Source organism: Lynx canadensis, chromosome B3 (genome assembly GCF_007474595.2).
Source record: "Lynx canadensis isolate LIC74 chromosome B3, mLynCan4.pri.v2, whole genome shotgun sequence".
In the NCBI taxonomy this organism is placed as follows: domain Eukaryota; kingdom Metazoa; phylum Chordata; class Mammalia; order Carnivora; family Felidae; genus Lynx; species Lynx canadensis.
Genome location: NC_044308.2, coordinates 25,288,484 through 25,303,444, shown reverse-complemented (window position 1 = coordinate 25,303,444; position 14,961 = coordinate 25,288,484). Strand labels below are relative to the sequence as shown.

The window sequence follows — 14,961 nt, the reverse complement described above, 5'->3', positions numbered from 1 at the left end:
TTTCTACAGCCTGCAGATGTTACCCTGTAACATAAGTCTTTATGAAGGTTTTGCCCTTCTTCTTCTTCTTCTTTTTTTTTTTTTAATGTTACCAGATTACTCTTTGTTAAAGTATTTTCTCTTCATCTCACCTGGAAAAACCAGACCTGCAATGATTTTGGACGGTCAGATCTAAATTTTTCAGATCTGTTAGCTTATACATTTTCAGGGTCTCTCTTTAAGAAAAAGAATATAAAATAGACAAATATAAAATATCCAGGATCCTGCCCCAAGCCTGGGAGAGGCTTATGCAATTGGAGACCGACCTGAAGCTGAAGCTTCATGAGTTTCACAGTGAATCAGCCTTTGAGAATTTGTCATTATTGAAATAACAAGAGAAATATGAGTACCAAAGAACTGTAATTATCTGACATCAATATGAGTGAGGTGAGCTGAAAATGTGAATTTCTAACTTTTATAGATATATAAATTCTATAGCTCCTTAATTGTAAAATACTGACTTCCACAATATTAAACAGATACTCTATTTGAAGTGAGTTGTAGTCAACCCAACCTTATTACAGTATGTGAAAGTAGATTCCACTTTTTCTAACAACACAGCATTATTATTATAAACCTAAATCATCCTGTTATGGCTTTGCTAAGACAAAGGAATGGTCTGCCCAGAGTTGCTAAGGCTTCACCACTGGAAGAGCTCCAGATTCTGACCAAAGTCACAAGTCTGGGAGGCAGATGTGAGCACAGAGACAGAAATGAATGGTCATTTGCCAGTGTCAAGGTGAACCTGAGGCTTGGGGGTCTTGAAGGCTGCTGTGACCTTAAGGCCACAGCATCTGAGCAGATAAAAGTCCAAGTCCAGATCTCAAAGTAGAATACCAGTGTGTTCACTCCATCTGTCCCACCTTCTGCCTACATAGAACAGGGTCTCTGAGCTTGGATCTGCAGGGATTGGGAAATGTCACCTGGTCACCTTCAATAACTTAAGGAAAAGTATATCATAGGATCATGAACACTGAATGACAACACAATAATCAAGGCTGAACTTTACCAAATACTCAGGTGCCAGGTTCTTTGCAAGGACATTAATGGGGTTGCCTTATCTATTCTGCAGAACATCCATAGCACAGTAAGCAATGTTATTGTTCCCATTTTACAGAGCAGGAAAACTAGGTATGGAGAAGCTACATAACTTGTACAACATCATATAATATTAAATGTCAAAATAAAAATTGTAATGCAGTTAGTCTGACTCCAGTTCTCTCCCTTAACTGTTACAGGTGATTCCTATGGTGTCAGTAGACAGTACACACAGGAGTAATTTTGTCTATTACATTGTAAACACAAGGATTAAAAATAAAAAATAAAGATAAGCAAGGATTATTATTAATTATTATTATTATTATTGAGGGATCCCTCAAAATCATTAAAATGCTATGTGCTCTAGTGCCTCTTTAAGAATATATGGCCATGGTATGGGGGCAGGAGGTTAATTGGAGAAATCCTCTTCCCACCCCATTCCACCTGTCTTGTCCTGTACCATACCTTTTGAAATGCCTTGAGTGCTGTTACCAGCATATCCTAAATGGTTGCACCATGATGAATGTGCCTCATTTCTAAGTGAGGTCTTAGAGTTACAGGTCTGTGCAAAGGGGTTTTGAGCAAAGATATCCATGGCTCTGGCTCAGGATTCTTGGACCTACAGTTGTCTAGGGTTGTCTCTCTACTGAGAAGGGAAATGTTGGTCCTTCAGAAAGCTGTGTTGCACTGCTGCTCTGTATGCTTCAGGATTTTACGCTTCTTCTGACCAGGGGCTGACTGTCTGATCTGTTGAACTGTTAGTGTTACAAGCATTCAGACTGCAATTTTGGGAGTTGTAATTAAATGGTCTTCCTCAAAATCCTGAGGTCCACTTATCACTGAATAATAGTACTTGTCCTTTTAAAAGTAAAAATTTATACTAAAATAATTTAGGCCACATTATTTTTATCACAAAGAAGAGAAAGAAAATATCTTTTGATTAAATGATGCAAATTATATTTTTATTTCATAGTCCTTTTATAAATGCATCTTTTCAAATACAGTATTTTCTTAGCATAATCTAAATGAGAAATAATTTGAGGCTAACAATTAGTGTAAAGACTGAACAGCTTGATAAATGTAAAAGAATAGGGAAAGAACAATTCAGTTATCTCCTGTACTGCAGTTGGATGGGTCCCCTCAAGGACAAAGGACAGAAGTTCAAAGCAAGGCTGTGGCTGTGAGTACTTGCCAGGAAACCAGAAGCTACTGAATAATTTCTTTCCCTGTAATGGTAATAATAAATATGACTATTTGTTATTGTCAGTGTTAACAATGCCAGTTTATTAACATATCACCAATGATTTTCAGGCATTGTATTTAGACTTCACAACAGTTCGAAACAATGGTGTGGATCCATCAAGGCTCAGGTCATGCTGGTGGCAAGTGGCAGAGCTAGGCTTTTGGGGCCATGTGGCTGTACCATCCAGGTCTGTGAATCCCTACAGTCCACCATCATCCACAATATCTAGATAGGAAGTAAAATGATACAAAGAATTAGTAAACACATTGGCCTTTTAAGCTAAGAGCTAATCAGAGCCCAAACAGAGCACTCACCCCAAAACTGTACTGTTAAGGGACTCCTTGACCCTGAGATAATGGGCCTGAGCCAGGGTCCTCTCCCATTTTTCAGGGGCCGCTTTTACCTGGCTGAGTGCCTGTGACATGTGCTGGGTCTTCTTATCCCTGTGTTCTTTCAGCCCATTTCCTGGGATGTCCACTAAGGCCGGGGTCATACATGTCCATTCAAAATAGTCAACTGGAGAACCAAAGCAATGACTAAACCAAAGCATTCAAGCTTTCCAAATACATTTGAAAGGAAAAAATTATGGCAGCAACATTACAAAATTTTTGAATAATGATGAGAACACCTAATTTCAGAGAGTTTGCATGGTGTTTTCACATTTATTTGTAAACTGTAATCATTCCATTGCCATTTTCAAATTTTAAAAGTCCCTAGGTACACATGATGGTACTTTAAAGGGTAATCTTAAAATATTCTGACATATTCAATTTCCATGTATTACATAAGCTACCATGATTTGCAGTTATATATAAAAATAGTTTTCAGTGCCTCAATTCCCTTCTCTACTTTTAATAGCAGTTTAGAGATGGGTGGAAGGAAAGCACATGCTAGTGACAGAAGACCAGGCTTTATTCCCTGCTTTCCAGATGGTCCTGAGCAAGAGGAGATATGTGGTCAGGAGGTTCTCTGTGTGGGATACACAGGATGAGGATGCCTACCTCCAACAATAGGATGGAAATCTAGAGGGCATCAAACTAAGGTTCTTAACGAATACAAACCCTACACTGGAGAGTTGGGTGAGGATCTGCGGACTCAGATGCCTTTGGGCAGAATCATATGTAGAGGTGGTCTGGGCTCTGCCGTGTATCTTAGCAACACTTACCTCTCTGGCCTGCACTGTCCCCTGGCCTCAGTGACATCTTTTTTTCAAGTTACTGTGGCTGAAGGACCATGGCTAAAGCTTTACTTTCAAAAGTCTCCTTTTTGACGGAAGGCATGACATAGCAATGAGGAAGAAGTGTTTCCATTGGGTCCTAGAAGACACAGGGGGTATCTCATTCAGTGGCACCAGTTAAATAGGTAGATAAGAGCACTCTTTGGAGGTATCTTTCTTCCTTGAGACTTCTTAGTATTGTAAGAGAGAGCAAGTCAACTGTAATAGTTACTGTCCCACTAAGAAACAAGCAATCCATATCTTTCTTGGATGTGTGGCTTCACTGTGTTCAACAAACTCTGGTTTTGTCACTAACTGACATGTCCCCTCTTCTCTACGGCTTCAAATTATCCATATGAACTCTTTGTAGAGAAAAACATGTCCATTGCTATGGAAGAATTGCAAAATATGGTCCTTATATGTTTTTGGAGACTGGACTTGGTTCTGTTGGGCAAAAACTGAGATCATTCACACACTACTATGTAGAGAAGTCAACATAATGACATAAAAAAGGAGTGATGAGGATCTGTCTTGCTCCAGAGTATGGCAAGATTCAACACTTTGAATACAATCATTATACCTTGATTTCACCAAGAATGTTCTGAGAAGCTTATATAGACTCTTAGTTAAGGAGGAAAATACTGTGAGCTAATCTGCCGTCAGGAGCTTCCTTGAAATATTCCTTTCTTTTTGAGCTCAGGACTGGATCATGTTCATTAACAGTTTTGAAAATCATTGCCCCATCCCCCCTTTTTAAAAAGCATTATAGTAAGAATTGTTTTCTTCTGACAGGTAGGCCCCTGAAACTTCACTAATGGCCATAGATGACCCTTGTCCTTGATTCGTCATAGATTCATTCTTCTTGAAAGCTCATTCAGGGGCGCCTGGGTGGCGCAGTCGGTTAAGCGTCCGACTTCAGCCAGGTCACGATCTCGCGGTCCGTGAGTTCGAGCCCCGCGTCGGGCTCTGGGCTGATGGCTCAGAGCCTGGAGCCTGTTTCTGATTCTGTGTCTCCCTCTCTCTCTGCCCCTCCCCTGTTCATGCTCTGTCTCTCTCTGTCCCAAAAATAAATAAACATTGAAAAAAAAAAATTAAAGCTCATTCAGACACTGAGAATTCTATGTTAATTTCTGGTTTCATTTTCATTTTTTCCCCATCTTTCATAAAAAGCACATTATCCTTTGCTGTCTACACAACTCTCTGTATACTATGAATTCCCTCTATCTATGAGCCAAGTACCATGTGGTAGTGCCCTGCGAGGGAATAGAGGTGTCAGCTTCTTGACCTGACCTGCTGCCCACATGACATGTTTCATGCTCTTTTGCTGATTGTCCAATAATATTCAAGCTAATATCTCCAACTATTTCAAGCTGTTTGAGAAAATACAAAAGTGAAAAGTCAGGAATGGAGCAGCAAATTTGCAGCCTCTCACACTTCTGTTTCTTTTGTAGGGATCACTACTGTGCTGACAATGACAACCATCAACACACACCTCCGGGAGACATTGCCCAAAATCCCCTACGTCAAAGCCATTGACATGTACCTCATGGGCTGCTTTGTCTTTGTGTTTCTGGCCCTTCTGGAGTATGCCTTTGTCAACTACATTTTCTTTGGAAGAGGCCCTCAAAGGCAGAAGAAGCTTGCAGAAAAGACAGCCAAGGCGAAGAATGACCGTTCCAAGAGTGAAAGCAACCAGGTAGGCCCTCTACCAGCTTGACCACTCACCAATCATGCCTATCACAGACCCACCTTGCCCCCTACCGCTCATCTGTCTAACTACAGTTACTTATATGACCCTTAAATAGGAATTGTGTGGCTTGTTGTTTATGACCTGAAGTGTTGCCTCCTGCAAGTCACTGAGTTTTATATAAAACCAAAATTACTAAAGAAGCTAGAGAAGCCATAAGCTTCTAGTTCTCTGCAAAAAGAACAGAACATGTGAATACCATGTGGAGTGGTAGCCTGAACCTGACAGGCAATAGCATTTTTCCTAAATGCTGCCTTATTCCTTTAGTGATAAAATTACAAATTTGATTATCCACCATGCCACTGTTCTTTTACAGTGTGGGCAGGCCCCTCTGTCATCTCTGTCTGGCTTAGATCCTAGTTCAAGGTCCTTAGTGTAAGGTAGGAGCCATGCTCTTCCAAGGGCTCTCCTCCATCTGCACTGGTCCTCCCCTGTCAGTGTGTTCACAAAAGCCAGAGCCTGGCAAACCCAGATAGCAGTAGCCAAGGAGGGCACATTGCTTTAGGAAGCCTTGGGCAGTACACTCCAAGAAAGATCATAAATAATGTCCACCCCCTTCAGCTCAGCTCAGTGTTTACATCCTTCCAGTTACAAAGTAACTTTGTAATTACATGTCATTTCAGTTTATTTTTTAATAAAAACAGTATGTCATTGCGATTATAAACAGTACTTTGAAGAAAGTACATTATCATTTCTATATAATTTTTGTTTTTATCTTTCTACCTCTTGCATCCCATCAAGTTCTCAAAAATATATTTCTCCTTGCTTACATGCTGGGCTTGCTTCTGCATTTCTTTATTATTTAATTCTTCTTGCTGAACTTAGTCATTTCTCAAGTCTGTGGTGTTTCCTTGCTTTTTACAGGTTCTTAGTGCATAATGGGTCTGTTTCTCAGAGGAATACAGCAGCTCTTTGGAGTATTTCCTGTGTCCATAGCTCACTGGTGGCCCAGAATAGGTTCACAAACATTTATGAATGAATAGAGGCAGTTAAATGAATGTAAATGGCTCCCGTCATTTCAGCAAAACGTAAATAGGGTTGGTCAGAGAAACCCAGGATCTGTGAAAAAACTCAGGCTTCCATAAGCAAAATTATCCTGAACTTCTTACTGGAAAATATACTTAGTATCACACTGTTATGTTTCTAAATAAGTCTGCATCTTACTATGAATACACAATATGCTTTGGTCATGCTGTTTCCAAGGAAACTGGGATTCATCACATCATTATTGTTTCCATCACACAGATATACAGACACACATACACATGCAATGCTGTTTTCCAAATTGCCTCATAATTTAAACAGATTATAAATTTGTTTCTTTCTTCTAAATGAGATGGTTTAGAACAAACCAACACGTCAAATTGTTGTGCTACAGAAATACCTTTTTGAGTGTGAAGCTTAAAATTTAAAACAAAAATACCTCTAACATCCACAGAGAGAAATAGCAGAATGTAAAAAATATTATATGTTGGATATGATGATATAAATCAGATGCAGAGGAAAATTTTGTTTTATTCATAAGACCATTTTTATTGTTTTTCTAAAAATTTGTTTTCCCAGCAGCTTTTTTAAAATCTTTACATGTTCATATTTTAAAAAATCTGTGATTGTAGATCAGCTGTTAAGGTTTGAAGTTGGCAGACAAATGCACGGGTACTAGTTTTAAATGCATATTTCATGTCCTTAAAGGCAAGCATTAAAAATTCTTGCTGACAACACCTAAGAATTTAGTGATAATATTTAGATGGAAGTGAATATCCCAAAAAGCTTATATCATGTGATGTGGATAACTTAAGGGAAAGTGAGAGAAGAATCATAAACTTCATGCAAAGCAGAAATAGCTCTATGTACTGGCCAACACTTTCAAGAGTTATTTGTAATTATAGTTATTCATTTATTCACTTTCAGTAGTATCTCTCAGGATTGCTTGCTAATGTGGCCATCAACAGCCCAGGGAACCCCCTCTGTGTTATAAATGGGAGCCCTAAGGGTCCAAAGGCTGTACCTTTCCTTGGACTGAAAGAGGACACTGGGCTGACCACAGGAACTTGCACTGGCATTGTCGTTCTGTCTTATAAGGGATATCAGGGAAGTACACTTAGGAATTCTGTAGGCCACCAAGGAGGGATCTGTGCCACCAGTGACTATCCTTGGGATGATGGTGTTTTTGTCCTTAATATAAACCATGAGTAGATTTTCCTTATATTCAGTGGTTGTACACTATTTTAACTTAGTGGTTGATTCATGAATGCTCAAAATGTTCATGTATTCACTTAGTTTCTCCTCAGATCAGTGGTGCAATGTAAATTGTGACCTTAATTTATTTGTGCTTAACCTCCTTTCTTTCCTGAATTGTTTCTATACTCAAGAGTTAGTCTTTGGTTGTGATGTATGTATTATGGTTACTAGCCTTGGATATTTTGCAAGTTGACCAATTGGTATTTGAATTTCATGAAGTGGCAGAAAGCCTGAATTCCTGCCAAGTTATCAAAGCTGTAGACTTGACATCATTCCTCTTACTACAGAGCAAGATTTCTTTCCTCAAATGACAAATATTTTTTTTATTTTTCTAAAATTACAGTATTTTACTTATATAGAAGCATGAAGGTAATTAAAGAATGAATATCAATAATACGCCAATTTGGTGACAGATTCTAGAAAAAAATGAAAATCCCTCTGTGATATATTCTGCATGAGATGTTTTTCACCTTTGAATATTTGTCCCTGTCAAGGTTATAAACAGGAAGAAAAACTATGTTGAAATCAATGATTCTAATTATCTTATATACCAGACAAACTCTTCAAAATATGGAGTATTCATGAAATGCTTTAAAAAAATGCAAGTCATCATCTGTCATTCTAGACAGGACATTTTAGTCTTGTGTTTCACTCACAACAACTTACATCTGTTTTGAGATTTAAATTTTAGATGATAGAAAAAGATTAACATCTTTTTGGGACCTATTTGTTTTAAATGCTTGGTTTCCAAGATGTAACACATTTTAATAACACTTTAATTCTTTTAGAAAAAAAATCTTCTAGTAATTTTGTTGGAAATGTTCTACACGTTGGTTTACTTTAAATATAAATTATGCAAATATAAAACTCTAAGTCAAAAACATCCAAACTAATTTACACTAAGCTCTTATTATTCAGTATATGTTCAAGTTACTTTCAACATTATTGTTTCTGTGACAAGTGTTCACCCACTCTGAAAGAGAAATAATGAAAAATAGTATTGATTCTTGAGACCTACCTCATATGAGCTGTGTCTTGAAACAGCTGCAAGTTAGCCATAATTCTTCAAAGCACTCAAGAGCACTCTAATTTTGTAAATTATTGATGATATTGGATTTGGCTTCCTTCAAGGTAGATTTCCTTCACTAGAGTCAAGGGCACAGGCTTAGATCTCTTACCTCATGAAGTCCTTTCACAAATGCACAGGACTGGTCACAAGGGACTTGAAAAGACAGGATATCAATTCATATAAATTTGTCATGAAATCATGAAAAATCAACTCAACATTCAGTTGACCTTATTTCTTGTGTTTTCTCCACTCTCACTGGGTGCCTTCCAAAATCACTCTGCACATTATTATCTCTTTGCCTTGGGTTCCCTCTTCCAGAATCCCTTTCTTCTTCACATCTTTCCCTCCTTCATGACTGACTCTTCTCCATGACATTGTCCCTGATTTTTTTCTACTACTTGTTTCCATCCTGCCTCTGTCACTCCCCTCTTCTAGAAGTTGGTTTTGTCCCTGTTCTCCCAACTTCCATGGCACATGCTCTGTACTTGTGAAATGGCATGTCACATTTCATGTGGCCACCATGTCTTCTCTACTAAACAGCATTTGCTTCTTTGCATCTACCAAAATATTCACACCATGGCTCAGACATAGTAAATGCTCAATGGAATATGTGTTCATAAATGGGTGATATTTGTCATTAATTTGGTTCTGCTGCTGTGGTGTGTTTTTTCACTTTTCTAATGTGAGGAGAAGAGATGTTTCATAAATGTATCTTTTTAAAGACAGGTGAAGCTGAGTCATTAGAACCATCAACACTCATTAGAATTATCCTGTCACAAAATACTCCCCTCCCTTCCTTTAAGAAAATATTCGTCTTTATTTGGTATTTCATTCTACAAAGTCATTATTTATAATCTCCTAAATTTTGATAAAAGGAGCTTTTCATATGGCATTTTTTGTAACTAAAAAGAGACTGTATTGTTGGCATTTATTTAAAAATGTGTTTAAAGTTCATTATGTAGTATTCTTTAAAAATGTGCTTGTTGATTATTTGAGACTCTCACCTGGTAGACGCCTTAAGGGTAAGAATATTTTTTGTCCACCTATTAGGGTGTCTCAACTAGCACAGGACATGGTATAGAGCAAATATAGAGTAGATCTTTGCATAAATGATCCCAAGAGTCTGGACTCTTCATGTGCATGTCTCCAGTGAGGCATCCACCTTCCTAAGTAGACCACTGGGCTTTTTATCTCATAGTTTTGTTGTATTTAAAATATTATGTAAAATGGAGAGAACATCTTTTAGAGTTAAATAATGTTTTCTGTTTTCCTACCTTTAGGAAAATAATTTCAGCCCTCTGAAATTCTAATTAACATATAGTAAATCATATATTATTATCGAAAAGTATAAATTCCACATGAAAATTTTAAAAAAGGGGAAGCATCTTCCACCTTTGGTTATTCTGTGACTCACCTTTAGATAAATTTTGTTTTAAATACATCAGCTTACCATGTAAGAAGATGTATTTAAAATGTTGAGTAGTTAAACAAACTCTAATTGAGATAATCTGATAAATAATCTCAGTTTGTTAAATCTGTTTAAGTGATAACTTAATATATTTTCTGTCATAATTCAAAGTCAGGTATTTGGTAGGATATCACACCTATTCAGTTCAGTATTAAAATACACTGAAAAAAAAAAAAAAACCAGAATCACCCTGACTGACTCCCGTTCTAGAAAAATACACCCTGAGTGAGCCAGGCAGTTCATTCATCATCCTGTTCTCTCCTGTGTGGCAAAAAGTACTATGGAAGGTGCTAGAGAGAGATAAAGATTACTAAAAGCGTTCCCTCTTCTAGAACCCTTCTTTGAAACCTTCCTATAAAGCCCAGCTCAGCTAACTCTATGCACTTTCCTCTCTGCTGACTTTGGATATAGCTATCCATAGGTTTCTAAGCAGGTTCAAATCACCCCTTTCTTAGAGAGAGTGTGACTACTTGCAGAGAAGACATGCTGCTACCCACTGGGCTTTCCTTTGTTGTCCCTCCTATTTCAGCCACATCTTAATGTGCCTCTTAGGCTTTGCCTACCACATTCTCTTCCTACAATAAGAGACTGTCTCCCAAACCACTGGAGGCTTCACTGATCCTGAAGATAGCCGAACAGATTTTTGTTTTTGTTTTTGTAAGGATTTTACTGCTAACCATTACAGGGCAAGATAACAAGAACAGATACAGAACACATATCCCAAACTCCTACAAAGGTCTAACATTCCTGGTACTTTCAAGATACAAACCTTATTCAAATTTTTCCCTCTACGAGATTAAAAACAAAACAAAACACAGAACTCTAATGTTCTGTCAGTGCTGTCCCTCCCCCCAAGAATGGGTCTAGAAGGGTCTTCTCCCCAGTAGCTCTGGTATTTCTGTGGTCCATTTGCATCTCCAAGCACTCCCAGGCTAGCTGTCTTCCATTCTAAGGAGACCATGGATCTTCAGGGTCCCTCCCTACTGTGATACTGCTCCCTCTTCAGTTCAGAGGCATCACTGAGGAAAACAGTGCAGCCTGGGCTAATTTGTGCTCATTGCTGCTGCCCCCTATACCCCGCATGGGCAATATGAGCATTTCTGCACGGAGCTCAAGAGGGGCCAAGAGGCCAGGTGGGAACAGGATGGCAGGCAACTCTCTCTCCACTCCTTTTTCACTTTCTTAACTGAAGAGTTAAAGAAATGAGTTACGATGGCAGAGTACCACTGCTGTGTGGACACAGCATATGTTGGGAGTGCTGGGGTTTGTTTCAGTGGCATGAGGAGAGTATTACTCACAGCTTCTTGGCATTTCTCCTTGAGACTGCTCTAAAGGAAACAGAAAGGAGTGTGGTGCACTCCAACAGTGATCCATCTCCTTACCCTCTCCTCTCAAATGTGTATTTTACTTTTTACCTTGAAGCTTGGGTTGTAGTTCAGAAATATGTCATCTTTCCACCTAGAAATCACTGTTACTTTTTATTACCTGGAAGGTAAAGTTGAAATTCCTTAATGTGACTTGCAGAAACCCTTAATGGCTTGACTCTAGTGTGTATTCCTGTTCATCAACAGGTATATTTCCTTATTATATTAGGAAGATGGTAATGACAGCAATGAGAATGACCATTGTCCTGTCAACCATGATCTTAGCATGTGCCAGGACAAATTCTCACCAAGACTCCAGTCCCACTTAGCTAGTTTGCCTTTCTCAAAACATTTCAGTCATGCTTCAAGCCTTTGCTTGTGATTTTTTTTTCTGATTTTTGCCTGGAAAATATCTACTCATTCTTGGAGGCCCAACTCAAATGCATTTCTCTTCTGAAATCTTCCCTCTTGCTTCCTGTAGTAGTTTTGATTGCTACCCCAACAAATTACCACAAAAATAGCCACTTAAAACAGCACCCAGTTCTGTTGGTTAGAAGTACAGATTCAGTGGGGCTTAGCTGGGTTCCCTGCTAAGAGTCTCAGGAGGCTGAAATCAAGATGTCTGTGGGGCTATATTCTCTTCTCGAGATTCTGGGGATAGATCTCTCCCCAGACTCATGCACATTGTTGATCATAGTTTCTTGTGGTTGTAGGAATGAGGCTGTCAGCTGGGGCCAGTCTTTGCTCCTAGAGGCTGCCCCATTTCTTCCTATGCTTTCACTGCAGTGCCCTCTATCAATAGCAAATCCCATTCTTCTCCCACTGCAAATCCCTCTGCTCTCACCTTCTGCTACATCTTCTTTCCCTTCTGTTTCCAGATGGAGAAAATCCTTTACTTTTTATTTTTTTTTTAGTGTTTATTTATTTTTGAGAGACAGAGAGAGACAGAGCATGAGCAGGGGAAGGGCAGAAAGAGAGGGAGACACAGAATCAGAAGCAGCCTCCAGGCTCTGAGCTGTCAGCACAGAGCCCGACATGGGGCTTGAATTCATGAACTGTGAGATCATGACCTGAGCTGAAGTTGATATTTAACTGACTGAGCCACCCAGGTGCCCCCAAAATCCTCTACTCTAAGGGCTCATGTGATTAGATTGCCCCACCCCCCCCCAAATAATCCAGGCTAATCTTCCTATTGTAAATTTCATAACCTTAAATAATATTTGCAATGCCCCTTTTACATGTAAAGTAATATATTCACAGGTCTGGGGAGTAAGGGGTGATATCCTGATGACCACACTTCTTCTTCCCTAGCCATAATTGAATGGTACTCCCAAACCATGGGATAGGTATCACAGAGTCTATTTTGGCACCTTTGTGCCAGAGCCTGAGTGGCCCCTGGATGTTTGCAGCCCTTCCTGTGTCTGGGTTACCTTGGTGTCTGGGGGTCATCCCACCTGTGGTCTCAGTACTGCTAAAAGGTCTGCACAAGCACAGACTTCATTTAACACTGAGTGCCTCTTCTTATTGGGAGTCTTCTCTCCCCACCTCACCTCCTTCACATCTAGCATAATGTCTTTAATGAGATTAAGGAGTATTCAGAAGAGAGGAACATGCAAATTAATATGTCAATGAATTATTCCTCCACAAAATGACTAATTTTGTGAAAGCCTCATAGAAGAAGCTATAGATGCATAATCTAGCTCTAGAAGAAATGGTAGAGGGTTTGGCACTACTCAGAGGAGGATTATTGTCACACTCAGAAAGAAAGGACTCCACTGGCAACCCCTAGCCTTAGGCATGTTCCATGAAAATTTCATAGAAACAAACAGACCATTGACATCATCAAGAAAGGTCTGAAGCTGTATTTAGTACAGAATAAAATGTTATTTTAAAGTTTGTCTCCAATGTGGGAGGGACTTTCATCTGTCTTAAATACAGCCCTTAAAAAAGAAACCTCCTGTCAGGATCAGGATTGGGCAAAGAGATCATACTAGGTAGCAGTCTGTATCTACACCCATCAAAGTCATCAGGAGTGTCCATTCATCACAGGACTATTTGATTGTTTCTCCACAGTACTGTGAATAGTTTTGTACCATCATAAAAGGGGACAAGGTAATTTCTAAAAAAGAATGGGAGAGTATAGTTTACATCCAGTGTCCAGCTGTGAAAAACAGTTAAAATACCTGAAATAAAATATTGAAAGGGAATTTTACTCTAATTTTGTCTTCACTAAGGACTTGTATCCATAATGTGAAATTTCAATTTAAAAAATCCCCCTTTAGGGGCGCCTGGGTGGCGCAGTCGGTTAAGCATCCGACTTCGGCCAGGTCACGATCTCGCGGTCCGTGAGTTCGAGCCCCGCGTCAGGCTCTGGGCTGATGGCTCGGAGCCTGGAGTCTGTTTCCGATTCTGTGTCTCCCTCTCTCTCTGCCCCTCCCCTGTTCATGCTCTGTCTCTCTCTGTCCCAAAAATAAATAAACGTTGAAAAAAAAATTAAAAAAAATAAAAAATAAAAAATCCCCCTTTACTTAACCTTCTCACATAGAGTGAGGATTTTTAAATTTGAGAAAATAAAATCTCTAAACTGTAGTTAAGCCTCCAAAAAGGCACTTTCCACAAAAACAGGGCTGGGTTTGACAAATATGCAATTTCTCATAATGTACGTGATGTGATTGCATGGCATAAGTCTGCACTGTGTTTGTATATGAAAATTAGATTCACTGGTATGCTAGCTAACGATGTGCACTTTCTTCAATTAGGTGGATGCTCATGGAAATATTCTATTAACATCACTGGTGGTTCACAATGAAATGAATGAGGTCACAGGCAGTGTCGGTGATACCAGGAATTCAGCAAGACCCTTTGACAACTCAGGAATCCAGTACAGGAAACAGAGCATGCCTAGGGAAGGGCATGGGCGACACATGGGGGACAGAAGCATCCCGCACAAGAAGACCCATCTACGGAGGAGGTCTTCACAGCTCAAAATTAAAATTCCTGATCTAACCGATGTGAATGCCATAGACAGATGGTCCAGGATCGTGTTTCCATTCACTTTTTCTCTTTTCAACTTAGTTTACTGGCTGTACTATGTTAACTGAGTGACTGTACTTGATTTTTCAAAGACTTCATTTAACACTGAGTGAAATATTACTCTGCCTGTCAAGTTTTTATACCTGTACACACACACAGACACACACAAGCAAACACACATATATACATACGCAATTGTATATATATGTGAACTTTCTCAGCATATATATAAAATACACGTGTATATGAGGATGTATGTGTATATGTTTATACACACAGGTATAAGTACCCATGTGTATGTAAAACAAATACACATACATATATACATTTTGCAGCTATGGACAATTTAACACAGGATGCATATTAAAGAAAGTCATAGTTTTTTCTTTTTTAATTGAAAGGGACAAGCATCGTCTAAATATTATGCCTTGAGAATGAGGGTGTGAAACACATCATCCAAAAATATGTGTTTTATTATCATAAGTTAGATGTTTTAGTTTGAA

The 14,961-nt window shown here is 38.9% G+C and overlaps 1 protein-coding gene across 1 annotated transcript in view; it reads left to right on the top strand.

Moving 5' to 3' along the window:
* The window catches only part of GABRB3 (gamma-aminobutyric acid type A receptor subunit beta3), a 250,946-nt gene extending 236,295 nt beyond the window's left edge, over window positions 1-14,651 (top strand). Inside the window, exons 8-9 of the mRNA XM_030317581.1 lie at window positions 4,988-5,232; window positions 14,185-14,651. Of these exons, the coding sequence (XP_030173441.1) occupies window positions 4,988-5,232; window positions 14,185-14,526 (587 nt within the window). The 3' untranslated portion in view covers window positions 14,527-14,651. The remainder of the gene's footprint in view (window positions 1-4,987; window positions 5,233-14,184) is intronic.
* The last annotated feature ends 310 nt before the right edge of the window (window positions 14,652-14,961 follow it).